Source organism: Ciconia boyciana, chromosome 4 (assembly GCF_034638445.1).
Source record: "Ciconia boyciana chromosome 4, ASM3463844v1, whole genome shotgun sequence".
In the NCBI taxonomy this organism is placed as follows: Eukaryota; Metazoa; Chordata; class Aves; order Ciconiiformes; family Ciconiidae; genus Ciconia; species Ciconia boyciana.
In genome coordinates, this window is record NC_132937.1 from 40,788,428 (window position 1) to 40,806,975 (window position 18,548).

At 39.8% G+C, this 18,548-nt stretch overlaps 1 protein-coding gene across 4 annotated transcripts in view; it reads right to left on the reverse strand.

The window, feature by feature from the left end:
* Positions 1–18,384, reverse strand: part of TRIM23 (tripartite motif containing 23) — a 28,401-nt gene extending 10,017 nt beyond the window's left edge. For 3 of the 4 annotated variants that reach the window (XR_012042388.1, XR_012042389.1, XM_072860847.1), the window contains exons 1-7: positions 18,179–18,384; positions 17,121–17,283; positions 4,950–5,071; positions 3,776–4,054; positions 2,954–3,136; positions 2,196–2,411; positions 997–1,131 (exon numbers count right to left, since the gene is read on the reverse strand). Coding sequence is in view for 2 of the 4 variants with exons in the window: in XM_072860847.1 (XP_072716948.1) it covers positions 997–1,131; positions 2,196–2,411; positions 2,954–3,136; positions 3,776–4,054; positions 4,950–5,071; positions 17,121–17,283; positions 18,179–18,280 (1,200 nt within the window). In the remaining 2 variants the exon portion in view is untranslated. The remainder of the gene's footprint in view (positions 1–996; positions 1,132–2,195; positions 2,412–2,953; positions 3,137–3,775; positions 4,055–4,949; positions 5,072–17,120; positions 17,284–18,178) is intronic. The other variant, XM_072860846.1, reaches the window with a different exon arrangement.
* Positions 18,385–18,548: the final 164 nt, after the last annotated feature.

Here is an 18,548-nt window from a genome sequence, read left to right on the forward strand (position 1 = left end):
AATGTTGTATTTATTGATCTGACAAAGCAGTTATTACATGGAAATTCAAATACACTGAAGTTACAAAACAAATTATTTGGAAGAAATTGAATTTCTGACATCAACAAGAACTGGGACAGAATCCCCATGGAAGCATCCATTTCCTTATCGTAAAAGCTTCAATAGCAACAGTTAAATCCTCAATTTCACCTCAGCAGCAATAGATCCTATTCCTCTTTCACCCATTCAGAACCAAAAAAACCCATAAATGAAAGTACTTCTTGTTCTTTAGAGTTTCAAACTTGTTTACTCTCCTACATGAAAAGTATCACCATTATCAAACTCCAAATAATTTCATCCCTTTCAAAGGATAGGTGGTATTGAAATGATATTAAAGCAATTAAAAAAAACTACTTAGAAGATTAACTGTGTCTAAACTATCTGTGAATACAAAGCAACTATGAGACAAATTATCATTTAACAAATTGAAAGAAATACATTATTTTTAATATTATAAACTGGAAGTTATAACAGCATTATTGCATTTAAAAATAGGTAGGTGTGCAATTTTCAGGAAATAAAATAATAAACATTCTGCAGAAGTTATGCTGTCCTCATGAAAAAGCCAAAAACACATGGAAAAACCAAGAGTACATTCCTGCTCTGAGTTGAATGTACAACAAATCAGGGATGTTTCCAAAGATGTTTCTAGAATTCATAAATACTATCTTACATATTTAAAAGAAAGCAGCTAGTGTTCAAACAAAGCTACTGATGTAGTCAATCTCAAACGAATGTTTCTCACACTAATTATAACAGCACAGTGGTTTTATTGCTCAAATACTAGATGGCACTCATCATATGATAAGACACTGTGGCTCTAACTGATACCGAACTGCCTAAATTTGCTGCAACAAATACAGCATCATAATAAACGTATATTATTCCTGCTTTCTTTTAAATTACTTTTGGGACTTCATAAAGTGGATAGCTGTACTTTCATGAGATTAGGAATACCTTTGTAAAAGTGACAGGTATGCTAGCATCCAGCTGTACGTGATCTGCAAGTTCTGTAAACTGCTGCTGCTGTTTCTGTAATGTCTCTAGCAATCTTGTAATTTCCTGTTTGGCCAACACTACTCTGCAGTCATCCTGAACAAAGAAAATAAAGGCATGCCTTTCCTTTAGTAACTTACTTAAAATAACCAGACACAATGTAAATATGATGGCTGAAAATAAAGCATCTGAAATACTCTAGTTAAAGAAATTCACATTTACAAAATAGGTTTCTTTAAAATTGCAACACAAATGTGAAGGCCTTGTCATTCTTCCTTAATACTAATAGATACTAAATAGTTCTGCAGTTTTAAAAAAACTTTTTCTTTGACCTCTCGTAGTCCTGTAGGCATAAGAATATAGATCATAACAGACAGTAATATAATATATAAAGAATATTTATATCATTCATATATCATTCCAGCAGCTGGAATAGAGCAGCTGCTTTGCAGCATACAAGAACACACTTAACAAAAAGATTAGTATCCACCCATTAATGATGGGAACACTTGCATAACTAAAAGTACATCTTACTTTTAGCTCTAGCTCTAAACAAATTTTAAAAAAAGTACAAAGAACACATTAATGAAGTAATTTCTCACACTCAGTTTACTGTTCACTACATATACTATTTACTTCTTACCATCACTAAACTAAGTGAATAATGGACCAACCAGATACTCTCATATAGACACTTTCTTCACACATTTAATATGTTGAATTACCCATATTACAAGTGCTACTGAAAGTTATTTAGTCCTAAAACATTTTTTCCTACCAGCCTCATATGACAACTATCTTCAAACACCTATACTGGTAACTGCAACTGTAAAAATCATTCCCATAAATCTTGCAGGTTTTTTGCTTCAGTTTCATCTCTCCTTGCCACTAACCTCACAAATAACCAGAAATTATTCCTGACAAGAGAATCAGGCCACAGGATTTCCAGCAACTGGAGGACTTGATGCTTTTGTACTGATTATCCTTGCCTAATACCCCCTTGTAATGAATACTTCAATCTCATGTTATATCATTATTGTTTTAACATTGTAAAGGAAATAAAAATGCTGAGCACCATCTAACCTTTTCGTTTGTAGCCTAGACTTAATTTGCAGTTCCACATATCTTGCCAATATGTTACAGCTCACTTGCCAACCTACCTGTTGTAAAGTCTTTTCACAATGAAGGCAAGCTGTTGAAACCTGTGACAAGAGGATGGTCATGTCTTCTTGCTGTTGCCTAAGCCAAATCAACTTCTCTCTCACATGAGCATCAACAACACTAAGAGCCATTTCCTCCTGACGACAAAGGGTTTCATGAAGATCAGAAAAATAGGCGCGGACACATGAGCGAGCGTTCTCTGCAGTCCCTGGTACCTACAATGTTGCAGTCAGGAGATCCAGAGGATTAAGGACACCAGTTGATTCCAGAAGTACATTTTTCATTTTATTCCAGTTCTAACTTATGCTCACGTCTGCTTGGCTACATCACAGTTCAAGTCCCAGTTATACAGAAAGTCTTATCAGCACTAAGACCAAGATCCTCCAAGAAGTTACTCCAATAATCAAGTAGTTTATTTGTATGTATACACACCTTACTAAAAATTACAAAGGAAAAAAGCCTCAATAGTATCGCAGCACCTGAGAACAGATGCAATCTGTCATAGTACTTCAGTACTGTACTAGGAGTTATACAGCTTTCCCTACTGCCTTCCTATTTTCATGTAGCTTAAAAACATTGTAACAGACTACAAGTTCCCATCTATCTGCTGTCTTAAGCCTCAATACCAACTTGGTAGAGACAAGAACTTAAGGTCTTGTCTTATAAAAAAACTATGTACAATTTTCAAAGAAATTCCTTATCTTGGCTATTACAAATAGCAAATATTCTGTGCACGTGGGGAAAAAAAAAAGCATACGTGTTCAGTATGGGCCATTCCAACTCCGTCTTCAACTATTTGTTCTCCTCCTTCTATATGCTGAACAATTCCAACTAGTTTTCTGGAATAATCTGAGATTTCTTCTGTGAAAGTTCTTATACAGTGGGCCATGTCTAAAATGGATGCACGAATCTGGTTTGCTTCTGGTTCCAAGACAGAATGCTATTAATTAAAAGCAACATATCAAAGACCAATCATAAATATCTTCCCTAATAATCTTTTCTATTTTACTACGTATTTTTTAAATATATATATATATGCATATGTATATGTGTGTGTGTGTGTGTATATATAGAGAGATATATAGGAAAGGCAAGTAAGAATTTAAAACCATCTTGCAATTTAAAATGCAATCAGGAGTTACAGATTATGCAGAGACTAAGATAGGCATCTAGCAATTACACAAGTAAAAATACAAATTTGCCTGTTTACCATAACCAATTATAAAAAAAGAAGGGTGGTTAGACTGCATCAGGTTGGATGAGCCTAGTGTTTACATGATGAAAACAACTTTCACAACTGGTGACTCAATGTTGTGAGAAGTTCAGAAAAGCATCAGAGGAAGGGACTGTCCATCTTAATATATAAATAACTTGTGGTCTTAGAAATAATGGGTTTTTTCTTGTAATTTTACCATGGCAGTTATCTGAAATGAAGGGAAAATGAAACAGTATGAAGCTACTTCTACAAAGACATATCAAGAATCTACCCTCCTTTCTTGATAATCTTTTGTACTTTAATTGGATAAATATTTATGCAAGCCACCCCATGGCATGACTAGAAACGGATTATTAGCAGTACCTTATGGCCTTGATGCTTCCCGTATTCTTTGCAGACACAACACATAAGAGGACTCGCCTGACAGCCCTCTTCTAAACAAACAAACTCAATAGCATGCACTTGGTGTTGGGAGCACATGGTCTTCTCATGAGGCTTATCAGCAAGAGGTACACGCCTGTGTTTCGCTAGTGTCTTTGTAGAGTGAGTAAGCTGGGAACAGTCTGCGCACAGGTGAGTGGCACAAACAGTGCAATATACAGATGCAACATGGGCTTCATCTTCGTCGCAACGAATTATACTCTAACAACAAAAGAAAGACAAAACTGAAGTTGTTAACATTTAATTCCAATAACTGAGGAAAATCAGAAGACCTGCCACCAACATAAGCCTGAAAACAGACTTTCTTTGAAAGTTACACACTAACAAATATTTGGACTACTTTGAAGACTTGATTTTAAGTTATCAATACATTTTAAAAAAATAAAAGTCAGTTTCCTTTACAGTCAACTCCAATAAATTATTCTAGAGATGTTCAGTGATTTAATAAATCCAAACTTCAGTGGAAGTTGTGAAGGTTTGGAGGATAAAACAATTTAGGCTCCAGTCATCTCCTCCAAAGCAGTCGTTACAGAACAAAGAATTGCAAAGTTACAGACAGACAAAAAAAACAAGGAACAAATAGGCACTTAGGACAGTTATCTATTCCTAGAATGGCATTGCATTATAGTTTTTGCATACCAGTTGTTAATACTGAAATGATTAAAGCAGCTAGTTTTCATAATGAAGTACTATCACATGATGTAGTGATATCAAATTACTAGAAAAGGCAACTACTCAAGAAGAAGAGTTGAAGTCCTTAGGAAGAGTTTCTAAGAAGTTTTAGAAAACTGTCCTTAAATCACTGTAACTAAAGTATCCAAATGAGTAACCTTTTCTAAAAATCTTAAAAGCCTAAAAAGGGGGAAAAGAACATACATGCTTGGCCATACCTTTTTATTTTCTGCTTTAGTCAGTACAGATTAGCATTTAATTATAAAGCAATTAACTGAAGCCTTAATACTAGATACTGAAAGAAAACAACAGCATTATTAGTGAAATTACATTTGGCAAAGAACTTATTTTCTTTTTTTTTTTCTATCTAGAGATAAGTTTAAGTAAATGTAACAAACTTTTTGCTTTTTTTAAAACTCAGTACCTCTCCAGATAGACCAATGGCTTCTTCTGCTGTCCCACACTGCCCAGCAGGTCCATTCTGCAACCGTTCCAAGAGTTCCAACAAAGCAAAATTCTTTTTCAAGCCCCAGACACCAGAATCTCCTATTTTTGAGGAAGAGTTAAATGAAGGGGAGGAGAGGAAGAAAAACCTCAAACAAATACCATTATGAGAAGTTCCACAAACCGCAGTAGAGATTCCAACAAATATTAAGAGCACATTAACTACAGTGATATTAACTAGAGTGAGATACAACTACTACTTTTTCTATGTAAGCTCACACTACCTTTCCATCCTCTTCCTTCCTCCCATCATGGAACTATTTCATGTTTATGCAGATTTCCCCTACTTAAAAGACGCCAAGATTATTAAAAATTTACAAAAACTTAGTAAAAACACTTGTAAAATAATCCGTAATAGCTACCAACTAAAGACTACAAGGAACACAAACTCTAATGTGTATCATAAAAATTAATATTTTGCGTAACTATGTACAGTGAACATTTCTACTGCACTAACAAAAGCTGTAAAGAATTCACACTGACAAACCTCGTATTTCCTGAACCACAAGATGCAACACCTATTGCAGATCTTAGTCCAGTAAAAACCTGAGTAGGAGTCAAAACAATATTCAGAATGAAAGACCCACATACAACACTATTTGATATAGCAAAAAAGAAGATATCTCATACTCCCTCGAGCAAAGCAAAAGTCCATGTCCTCCTGTATCATCCTCATTTTGTAGAGGTTAACATGAAGCAACGTAATGAGAAGCAAAACCAGAATTGCAGCCCAATGGCTACTGCTAAATGCTACCTGCATAGGCTATGTAGCATATGAGAACCCTAGTGATTGCTTCTCCAAGAATGTATCGTTCTTTGACGTTTTTCAGCTTCATTGTCATAAATTTAAAGACATTTTCTCTGTTGCAAGGTAAAGGTGCCTCGAGAGATAAAGCATCATCTTTGAGCACTGGGTCATTACTTTTTAGTCAGTAGAAAATCACAGAATGGTTGAGGTTGGAAGGGACCTCTGGACATCACCTTGCCCAGTCCCCCTGCTCAAAAAGGGTCACCTAGAGCTGCTTGCCCAGGACCATGCCCAGGCAGCTTTTGAAGATCTCAAAGGAAGGAGATTCCATCACCTCTCTGGGCAACCTGTGCCAGAGCTTGGTTATCCTCACAGTCAAAATTGTTTCCTTTTTGTGTAGTCAGAACTTCCTGTGTTTCAGTTTGTGCACACTGCCTCTAGTTCTGTCACTAGACACACTGAAAAAAGCCTGGCTCTGTCTTCTTTACACTCTCCCTTTAGATATTTGTAAAATATCTCTCAGCCTTTCCTCATATGAGAGATGCTCCAGTCCCTTAATTATCTTACTGCCCTTTTGCTCCAGTACCTCCACATCTCTCTCGTGCTGGGGAGCCCAAAACAGGACACACTACTCCTGGTGCTGGGGAGCCCAAAACTGGACACACTACTCCTGGTGCGGCCTCACCAGTGCTGAGGACAGGGGAAGGATCACCATCCTGGCCTTGCTGGCGACACTCCTCCTAGTGTAGCCCAGGATACCATTAGCCTCCTTTGCCACAACAGCATACCAGGCAAACCAGGACCTCCAGGTCCTTTTCTGCAAAGCAGCCCTCTAGCTGGTTGGCCCATTCTCTTCTCTCATTCTCTTCCCAAATGAGAGAATTAGAATCATAGAATATCTCAAGTTGGAAGAAACCCATAAGGATCATTGAGTCCAACTCCCTGCTCCTCATAGGACTACCTAAAACTAAACCATATGACTAAGAGCATCATCCAGACACTCCTTGAACTCTGACAGGCTTGGTGCTGTGACCACTTCCCTGGGGAGCCTGTTCCAGTGACTGACCACGCTCTCCGTGAAGAACCTTTTCCTAATGCCCATTCTGAACTTCTCCTGATGCAGCTTCATTCCATCTCCTTGTGTCCTATCGCTGGTCACCAGAGAGGAGATCAGCACCTCCCCCTCTGCTGCCCCCCGTGAGGAAGTTGCAGGCTGTGATGAGGTCACCCCTCAGCCTTCTCTTCTCCAAGCTGAACAAGCCAAGTGACCTCAGCTGCTCATCCCAAGTCTTGTCCTCAAGACCTTTCACCATCTTGGTCACCCTCCTCTGGACACACTCTAATAGTCTGATGTCCTCCTTATACTGAGGTGCCCAGAACTGCACACAGTACTTGAGGTGGGGCCGCACCAGTGTACCATAGAGTGGGACAGTCACCTCCCTCAACTGGCTAGCTATGATGTGCTTGATGCACCCCAGGACACGGGTCGCCCTTTTGGCTGCCAGGGCACACTGTTGACTCATATTCAACTTGCCATCGACCCAAACCTCCAGATCTCTTTCTGCGGGGCTGCTCTCCAGCCTCTTGTCCCCCAGTTTGTACATATAACCAGGATTACCCCAGGATTAAATGTCTCCGCTTTGTCTGCATCCTTATTTGTGAGGTGACTGACCACATCAAGCAACTGACCAATGTTACCTCTGATCCTCCTTTTGCTGTTAACATATTTTAAAAAGCCCTTTTTGTTGTCTTTCACAGTGCTGGCCAGCTTGAACTCTAACCAAGCTTTGGCCACACGAATTTTCTCCCTACAGAGGCGAACAGTATCTCTGTAGTCCTCCTGTGTCACCTGCCCCTGCTTCCAACGTCCATACACTTTCCTTTTCCACTTAATTTCTAGAAGAAGATGCCTGTTCAGTCCAGCTGGCCTTCTGCCCTGCATGCTTGACTTCCGACACTTTGGAGTTGCCTGCTCCTGCACTCTTAAGAAATGGCTCTTAAAAAGTGATTTACATCTAATGCAGAAAGCACCTAGCACCTTCCTCTCAGCAGAGCTGTTATATATGAAAGAAAAACCCCATATTTTAGTAGTGTGCTATCAGACATTCTTCAAATGGGATGTTTGCCATTTTTAAGGACTGAGTACACAGAATCTGAGGTTCTCCTCAATATACAACATCTAGAAAGTTATATTTGATTAACTGCAATAGGCTGACTACCATCGCTGAATCACAACTATATAGTTTTGGAAATCAGGAAGGACCAATTACAGATGGATGACCTGAGAACAGAGAGGTGTTTTTAATGGAGCTTAGTGTTGAATTCACCATGAATTTCCAGAATGAGTGTCACTTCTGTGTGTAGGGTTGGGGTTTTTTCTTCTTTAAAATCAGGGGCAGATCAAGTTTTGAAGTTGTTTACTGCCCAAACTAAACCCTTATTACCGCACAGTTTAGAATCAGTTTAACTCCTAATTGACAGTAACAAGGCTGTTCATGTATACTATCAATACATGCCAATCCAGGTAGAGGGTGTAATTACTTGCTAACAATTCCTAACTTGGAAGGGACAAGTAAAGAAACGTATCTGCTTTTCCTCCAGCCTCAATGCTATGATGAGCTCTCCTGCTGTTGTCACAGGGATTTTATTATGATCAGTTCACCAAAATTGGTAGAACACAGATATATAAACCAATCCTCATTAAAACCTCCAAACATCCTGTTTTCCTAACAAATATCACAGAGTTAACCCATGAATGCCTATGATCTTGCAACATTATTTTTACTAGCTCGTGAAACAACATATCTGAGAACAAAGACAAGCTCAATAAATTACTTAATTATATCCAACATTAGTGCTGAATACTAACAGAGCACTTCTTTGGTGCACTGAAAGGAAGGCAAGATGTGGACATTAGTTTCATCACATAACATTGCCCTTATCTCTTTGTCAGATGTTTACATAAGTATACAAAAGCTACTAACTTCAGGAAAAGAAATAGGGGAGGGTTTGCTAGCTTTGAGTAGAATGACAGAAGGCACAACATTACCGGTAGTGCCCTGGGTAGTGACAGATGTACATTTATGTAGCTAAGAAGGTGCCTTGAAATGCCACCTTGTATTTAAACAGAATCTGTAGGACCTGAAATTGACTCATCTGTTTCATGATGGAACTTTTGAACTGTGTTTGTAAGACAAGAAAAGGCTGCTGCAGTTACTTTTTAGAGTGTGGAACACCACTGTCTGGACAAAACTGCATATGCATGCTGCTTTTGTAATTCAAATACTTGTTTTGTACTTCATGCAAACATACCCATCTTAAGAATATGAGCCAAACTTTTAGTGAACTTCTGCTATTCACTGTAAAAAAAAAAAACAAAAACAACTACAGTTCTTTATTAAATTCAAGTTACTTCTTTATTCGATTTATGCTTTGCTTCAAGCATGATCTGGAAAACGTGGGTTTTGAAAACAATGCCAGATCCAGAAAACAGTTGGGCTGCCTCTCATAATCCAGATGCAAAGACTAGCAGAACAGCAACTGGAGCCTGAGGTTGGTTCCAGATGATGCCTAAAAACTCTTGACATTTTCAGTCCACGTATCTGGTTTCTGACAGAAGTCTGCATCTGACGTGAATTCACAGAAACTGCATCTCACACATTTTCCCAAAGAGAAAGCCCAGGCTACTTGAGTTGTCTGGTTCTCTTCAGTGTCGTTTTATAACTCCTAAGTTATGCTGCCCTGTGGTGGTCTGGTAGGCATATGACCTCTGCATCCTTCTGGGATTCAGATGTCATTCCATTGATCCTATACAGATATTAAGTCTTCATTCTTCATTACTGAGATTTATCAAACACTCCATAGGTTTTGATGTACCATTAGAGTGGAAGCGCTGTTCCAAATGAACAGACAGACACCAACTACTATGATTAGCAGGCAGTCATGAGAACCAGTAAAATGAAGTACCCATCCCAAATACTCATGTTTCATTGCTTCTCAGCTTGGTACACATGGCCAGAGAATAATCAACATTTCCATGATTCTAAGAACATAGATCTTCAGCTCCCACAGGAGTCTGGATTTGCAGCACACAGAGAGTATATACTGCTATAAAGGTTCTTTGTAGAATTACACAAACACTGTTAAAATATAGTTACTGCATAAAAGGCAATGCTTCTAAGAGCTAGATATGTTACAATATTGTTTGTAAGGAAGCGTACACAAAAGCAAAAAAACCCCCCAAAACCAAACAGATCTGCAAGTTCTCCTGTCTTCAGCTTCTGCTTGTTAAGAATTATTCTCTGTACTGGTTTTGGCTGGGATTGAGTTAATTTTCTTCATAGTAAGTATCTTCTATACTATCACTTCTATATATCACTTCTACCTATACTTCTATACTTACTATCATAGTAAGTATTTTCTTCTAGTATGGGGCTATGTTTTGGATTTGTGACCAAAACAGTGATGATAACACACCTGTATTTTAGCTATTGCTGAGCAGTGCTTACACAGTATCCAGGCCTTTTGTTTCTCATGCAGCCCCACCAGCAAGTAGGCTGGGGGTGCACAAGGAGCTGGGAGGGGACACAGCTGGGACAGCGGACCCCAACTGGCCAAAGGGCTATTCCATACCATATGACTTCATGCTCAGTATATAAAGCTGGGGAAGAAGAAGGGAAGGGGGGGACATTCGGAGTGATGGCGTTTGTCTTCCCAAGTAACTATTACATGTGATGGAGTCCTGCTTTCTTGGAGATGGCTGAACACCTGCCTGCCCATGGCAAGTAGTGAATGAATTCCTTGTTTTGCTTTGCTGGTGTGCACAGCTTTTGGTTTCCCTATTAAACACCTTTATCTCAACCCACTTTTGTCCTTCTGATTCTCTCCCCTCTCCCACTGCAGGGGAGTGAGGGAGTAGCTGTGTGGGGCTGAGCTGCCCACCAGGGTTAAACCACAACATTCTCTTTTACTTCAAGAGCTATGAAACAAGAAAAAAAAGACTGCCTTTCAATCTTAAGACTTCAAAGCTTGTTTGAAATACATATAAGTGCTTTTACTACCTGACATTTTTCCTGCAGTATTGTTTCAAAGAGCAGAGCTCCATTACGCCGCTAGGCACAATCATGTGGAAGACCGGAATGCTCATATGCCAACAACAGCAAGGGGAGCAGAACAAGTAGTTTCATGAGGTGCATGCCTCATCTGGCCCAAGTGAGGGCAACAATGCTACAGCACCTCTGAAGAGGGATGTAAACAGGAATCAAAATATCCACACTGTATAGCTTATAGTTTTGTGTAGCTTACAGTTTTGCTACATGACACTTTCTTTCCTAGGCATTTTTCCCCACAGTTTAAACCATCGACCACAATATTCTCAGTGGCCAAACTCAAAATAGAAGTTATGTGCCTCACAGATAAAAGGTAGGGTTCAGAGAACAGATAAATGGATGAATACTGTTTTTTCTATAGCTACAAATGGGAGCACATATAAGCTATTCTCCCTTCCAATACCCTCAACTAGTACAAAACAACATTGACTATCTGTTTTAAAAAATGCTTACCAGTAAAAGACCATTCATTTTAGCAAATCTGCTGTTTCTGGAAATGGGCCAATAAAGGTACTGGTTAGTAACTTTGAAGTTAGGTATAAAGCAAGGGCATGTCAGTGCTCTCTGCAGTTACCAGTTCCAAGGTGGAAGCCTTCTCCGGCACAGATAGCATCACCAGCACCCAATCTAAGCTCAGTGCACTCCACAAAATAAACTGCAAACAAAACCCCAAGTATTTTAACTTTTGTTTGCCACAGATCTTGAAGGATTTTACAGAAGTTATGTTCTAGTCCCCCACAATTACAGTTAGCACCAGCACAGTCATCTGCCTTGATATATTCTGATTTCAGAGCTTAGTTATATTTTTTAGCTCTAGCATTCCTAGCAGGATCACAGCATTTTTCATAACACAGAGCAAGGAAGAGTCACCTCTTATTACAAGTTGAAGAAATACAGAGCGCAATATCCACTTTTAGAATCTAAATTACGTCAAACCAGTTTGTAAACGGAGTCTGGATTTGCTAAATTGTATCCAGACAGATTTCTAGACACTAACTCCCAGAAATCAAAGCACAGAAAAGTGGCTAGATGGTTCCCTTCTACAGTGTTTAGAACAGCACTGTCCCGCAGTAAACTGACTGCGCACAACGTTCAGTTACTACAGTATATAAAACACTTACATTAACAACGCACCAGTATAATGACTGCTGATACTAACGTGGACCTCGTATCTCCAGATTAGCCACTAATGCAGATAGCCATTAATAGCAGAGTATATATGGATGTGCACGCACCAAAAGGATAAGCCTGCTTATGAAACAGATTATAGCAAATTAGCCTTTAAGCAAACATTGTCTTAGCCTTTAAGCAAACACTGGATAAGGCTGAGAGAGGAAGAAGCTGTTCAATCATTATAGTTTCTCACAAAAGTATTTTCTTTCACAGGTTTTAATACATTTATTAAAAAAACCCAAAGAAGTACTCTCCTCAGTTTACATTCTTGTATCTGACTTTAATCATGTTAGCTCTGTTCCATGTCTAGCATGAAGAAAAAGACAAGCCAGAAAAGTCAAAGCAGAACTAATTTACTGAAATATAACCAACAGAAAAGATCAGAAAAGATACGACTGTAGCTATTCTGTGTTTATTTTCTAGTTCATAACTTAATGCTGTCAGGAGAAATAAAGTTACACTGCTTTTACATTCTTTCTTTAACTTTTTATTCTATATCCTGAGATTTGCCAATACATGTTATACATTGCCAGTGCGCTGTCCATCTTGGACACAGATGGAAAAACAGGCAAACATTACATATCAACTATTGATCTACTAAAACAGAATTTATAACCAGTAAGCACCCTATAAAAATATGCATTATCAAACAGAAAGTCATGTCTCATTTCACTGGTATCTACCACAAAGTTTACGTATTTGGGAAAAAGCCACTTTGCTTTTGTGCTGGTTTTGGCTGGGATAGAGTTAATTTTCTTTATAGTAGCTAGTATGGGGCTATGTTTTGGATTTGTGCTGAAAACAGTGTTGATAACACACTGATGTTCTAGTTGTTGCTGCACTAGTCAAGGACTTTTCAGCTTCCCATGCTCTGCCAGGTGCAGAAGTTGGGAGGGGGCACAGCCAGGATAGTTGATCCAAACTGACCAAAGGGCTATTCCATACCATATGACATCATGCTCAGTATATAAACTGGGGGAAGAAGAAGAAGAAGGAAGGGACGTTCGGAGTGACGGCGTTTGTCTTCCCAAGTGACCATTACACGTGATGGAGCCCTGCTTTCCTGGAGATGGCTGAACACCTGCCTGCCCATGGGAAGTAGTCAATGAATTCCTTGTTTTGCTTTGCTTGCGCGTGCGGCTTTTGCTTTCCCTATTAAACTGTCTTTATCTCAACCCATGAGTTTTCTCACTTTTACTGTTCTGATTCTCTCCCCCATCCCACCAGGGGGGAGTGAGCGAGCGGCTGTGTGGGGCTTAGTTGCTGGCTGGGGTTAAACCATGACAGCTTCTTTCTACACTAAACCTACTACAAAATTACTACATACTCAACATACACATTTTCAAAATATCTGATCAAGTGTTTATTTTATATTTAAAAACACTAAAAGATGAGTCATGTAAATACATCTATTTAATCTCTTGGACTTTAGCTCAAATTCTGCTTTGGTCACAAATGTGGAAAGAGTCTAGTGATCTCATCCTTGTGCCTACAAGGGATGTTTGTGTCCATTACAAAACCAGTACACAATCTGACTGTCTCTTCTCAAAAGAAGAATAAGACATGAATAGCAGGAAGTGTGTCAGCCAGGAATGAGATAGTGACAGAGTGAAGATATTAAGAACAACTCCAGCCAACAATACAAATGTCATTTTCAAAAGCATGAAGCTTGTCTGCCAAAGGGTTATAAATAATGCAAGGAATAAAGGAGCAACTTTTGTCTAAATGTCTGAATAAAGCCGAGAGAATGTTATGTTATAGCCCCATTTTCTTGCACAATGTTTTGAAGTTTTATCTCAGCACTCAAACACTAGCAAAGGAATATATAAATGCAAACAATACCAATGGGATGGATTCCATGAAGGATGCCAACACCTGCATACATCAGTTCAGCAAGTTCTAATGATAGAAAATAGTTTCAGCCCTGTAATGTGATGATGGTAGGGAAAGTTTACCTGAGCCATAGACTGTTAAAGGCTTCCTTAGCAGAGCTGCTCAGCTAAAGTCAAAAGCCAGAGCCTCCAAAGCTGTTACATAAGCACATCCTTCCCAACAGTTCCCTGGTCCATGTATTTTTTAAAAAAAAAACAACCCACTAATCCAACACAGGAAGAAGAAAGAAAGCACATTGCAAGAAATGATTCACCTCTTCTCCAAAATCAAGATACTTTAAATAAAAGGCTTTAAGAGGAGTCTCTTCTTCTACAAAGACCATTTTATAGATTTTTCCCAAAATATATTGCCTGAGTCAACATAATCTCCAGAATATATGGCTTCAAAATTTTGAAAATGGAAAAAGCTTTTCCATTACATCTTTTTGGTTGAAGAATGTTAATCCAGTTGAAGATAACCACTAGACAGCTCATATATCTTCAACATATACACACTTATTTAAAATTCTCCACTAGAAGATTATTCACAGGCAAATTCATTAAAGAACTCTCAAAAAACCCCAAAAAATCTATGTTTAGTCTACTTTGCAAAGTAATATGGTTTGGGCAGGCTTTAGTCCTACCAGTTCATTACTAAATATTTTCTCTCATAGCAAGATTTTATGAACTACTAGAATATTTTGCTAAGCATGTAAATAACGTGTTGTAAATTTTCACTTGCAGACTCCATATTTCCAGAAATCCTGACTGACAAAGTATTTCTAACTCTGCCTTCGCATACAGTTATATATATAATATATATAAGAGACAGGCCTGTAAATTTAAACCAAGTGTCCACTTCAGCAGGCAGAAAATACAGCTATATCTATACATATACAGATCCCAGAATATTTCATTGAAAAAGTTCCCAAGATTCCCTGGGAAAGCTTGGGCAAATATAGGATTAAGTGATTTAGTAACAAGAGCAAAGGAAAACAAGCAAATTTATCTGCTCAACTGTATAGGTTAAATGACTAACTAAAAGCATCTGTAAAATCCACAGTTACTGATTAAGGAACTTTGTTCAACACAGGTAGCTTTACGCCCTGATTATGCAGCTTCTCTTTCAACAGAACTTTCTCTTGGCAGCGACCCTATAATCTAGATTTAGATACTAAACAGCTTCCTGACACCACTTCATTAAATGGCAGAACGGCAATTGCAGAGATGGGTGAAAATAGAGCTTGCTTTCTCACATGCCCTCAAATGGAGGGGAGGGAAGGATGAGAAGTTCCCTGGGCCCAGAGTTGCCATGCCTCCCTCTCAGCTCCACTCCTAAGCTCTCAGGGGGAAACAGAATTACAAGTGCAGCAGATTTAGCCAAGAGCAGTAACTACCAGGTGATTAGAGCAAGACAACAAACGCACAGATGCCTCAAAGAGGGGCCATGACGGGCTGCACTCCACAAAACACCCCATTTTTACATGTTGGAAGCAATAATATTTATTATGGACCTGATAAGACTTATTTTTGTTAAAGCTAACTAAAAGTGGCTATGACCCTCTTCTGCCCCAAATCACCAGGCAGAACTTTTTTATTCACAGAAGTATTTTTACTTTTAAGCTGTTTTGCTAAAGTTTTCTACCTATCAGTTTTTTCAGCAACTGCTGGTCATAGCACATCATCCTTCTTTCCAGTACTAGCCAGTGAGGATGAAAGTCTACTATTCTAGACACAAATGCTGAAACTTTTCTTCCCTCATCCTATCCGTAGGAGCCTTACACGTTTAATAACATTTCACTGTGTTTCATCAGAAGCTCCTCAGTATTATGGAAGATGAAAAAACTTTACATGTTTTTATAAAGCTTAATTTTTGTTAAACCTGAAACCCACAAAAAATTATGATAGGATACTTTCAGATGCCTGGGGAAAAAAAGTACAATAAAAACTAAGAAGTGACAAGTTCCCTATCATAATAAAAATGCTACTTTTACTTTACAAGACGCAAGCAGTGGTCTTGGACAGAAATGTTTCACAACAGCAGGACTGAGTCTTGTGCTCTAACATTCTCCCCCTTAAAAGCATACTTTAAGAAATCTCATGCAGCTGTACAGTTATATATAAGGAGTAAAACAAATCGTGACTCTTTTAACCACATCTTCTAGATTGGCAATCATTCATGATGCTCATACTTACCACCTCCCTCCCCGCAGAAAATAAACTCCTCTTTCATGAGAGACTGATATATCTTTTCCTGACTCCTATTTCCATGAAAACATCCCGTAGAGTGCCTTAATATTCCTCTCAGTTTGGTCTACAATCTAGCAGACTCTCTTACTGCGAAGTAAATTCTTATTTGACTAAATTTGATATTTAAACATTTATTTCATGGATTACTAGATTAGAGAGCTTCTTCTCTGAGGATTCTCCTCCTTTCAACAGCTTTTTTCCCCCATGCTATTCAAAGCTGCTGGAGTCAGTTCTATTAACAAGTTCTTCTTGGTACAAATTCTTCTGGTAACTCGTCTTCTCTGTAACCCTATGTTGAATAGGCAGTTCCTATTCTGAAGGAATTATAAGCATGTGTCATCTTTTGCCTAAAATAAACTTCCACTGTTGGATAAAAGCTGTATCTTACCCTTTCAAATACTATCTGCAGACACTCCTACAGTAAGGGAATTCCTGTTGATAGCCTGCCACTATCAGTTACTGCATGTACAGAATTACTTTACATTTTAAAAAACAGGTTTGTTATCACTAATACTTCCCTCTATATCACTTCATCACGAATCCAGACAAATCTGTTTGTCAAAGAAACTACCCATTTAATTGCGTGGTTTATTTAGTGTTTAGGACAACAGGAAAATAATACCCATTCAGGAACCCTTAGACTCTAATTTAAAATGGAGTAGTCCCTTTGCAAATACAGGTGTACAAAAAGACTTTAAGGTATAAAGCTTGCAAGTCCAGGTTCAAGAAGATAAAGACAAAATCTTGACTTACTTTTCCTAAGACACCTATTTTACTAGTGCTTAACAGTGCTATGAGCTTCTCCAAAGGAAAAGGAACAAAGCACATTCATTACTTGGAAATACCACTAAGTGGATATAGTTAAGAACCTATATCTAGCATTACTTCCTAGATATCCTTGACTGACAGGTTTTAAGAACTTTAGACTTACATTTTCTTACCTAGTTCAGTAACTTGTCGATCAAAAGGACAACGAACTGCTCTGCCGTGAAGGGGAAGCCGGGTAAGACAGTCATGGCAGACAGTATGGCCACACAAAAGCAGCCGGGGAACTTTGTCACCTTGCAAAGAAAATACATCTTCACAGACTCCACACTCAAGAACCTATAATTTAAAAAGAGACCGTATTTGGTTTTGAGCTGATAAAAAAGCAGAACTTCATACAGCGAACCATATGACACAGTTTATTTTACAGAAGTTCCTGCAATCACAGAATTTGTACACACAAATAACAATCATATGAATGATATTTAAAAAATAAACACAAACAGAACATTTTAGCTCTTCAGCGTCCCACCTGATCGCCACTCGTTCTTGCCCACTTCATTTAATGCACTGCCACAAGAAAAGCTCACTGGCCAAGCAGAACAACTAAGGAAGCAGAAACGTCCTCGCAGGAAAACGGAGGGCAAGACCCTGCCAAAGCAGACTATCAGCCAGTGGAGAATGTTTCCATTCATAGCTGATGCACATAAAAAGGTCAGTCATACCAAGTTAGCCATTTATGAAGGTACAAACGCAGTACCAAGGTAGCAATAACAAATGGCAGGGGACTAGAACGTCTTATACCGTTAATAAAAAGCAAAATTGATCGTCATTTAGGAAAAAAAATCCAAACACCCGACAACCCATAAGACAATCGCGTTAGCTAACCACCTTAGGGAGCCCAGGAGTTACGTTTTCCCCGAGACAACACCCCGCCTTGAGGCAGTCACCCTTCCCCTCCCACAGAGGCCTCCCGCCTCGCAGCCCGTTCCCAGGCACCCCACGGCAGCGCAGCTCTGCGCAGACAAAGCGCCTTCCGAAGGGGCCTCCCGGCCCGGCCCGAGCCGAGCCCCACCGCCTCAGGGGACGCCTCCTGCCCCGGGGACCCCCTCGCTCCCGCGCTACTCCTTCCCCCAACTGGGGCAGCGACGGCGCAACTCCGGCCGCCACAGCCTGCCTTGCCGCAGAAGGCGGCCGAGCCAGACGGCGCGAAGGGCCGAGCAGCCTGTCTCACCTTCACTGCGGCGCCAGCCGGGCCGCGGCCGCTGCCACCAGACCCCCGGCTGCTATCCAGCCCGGCACCAGCCCCGACCTTGTTTACACTTAGGGCCGCCATCTTGGGGAGGGCAGAGCAGAGCGGCTACCGGCAGGAAGGAGCCAGGAACCGGCAGCTGCCCCCGCCTCAGGCACCGCCCCGATAGGCGCATGCGCTCCCCCACCGCCGCACCGGGCTGGTCTGCGCCCACCTCCTTTGACTCGCACCAGAGAACTACGGTTCCCATCGCGCCGCGCCGCTCCGTACCGCTGCCCCCGTGGCTTCTGCGGGACTACATATCCCAGCATGCAAAGGAGGGGGTGGTGGCCCCTGAGAACGCCCACGGAGC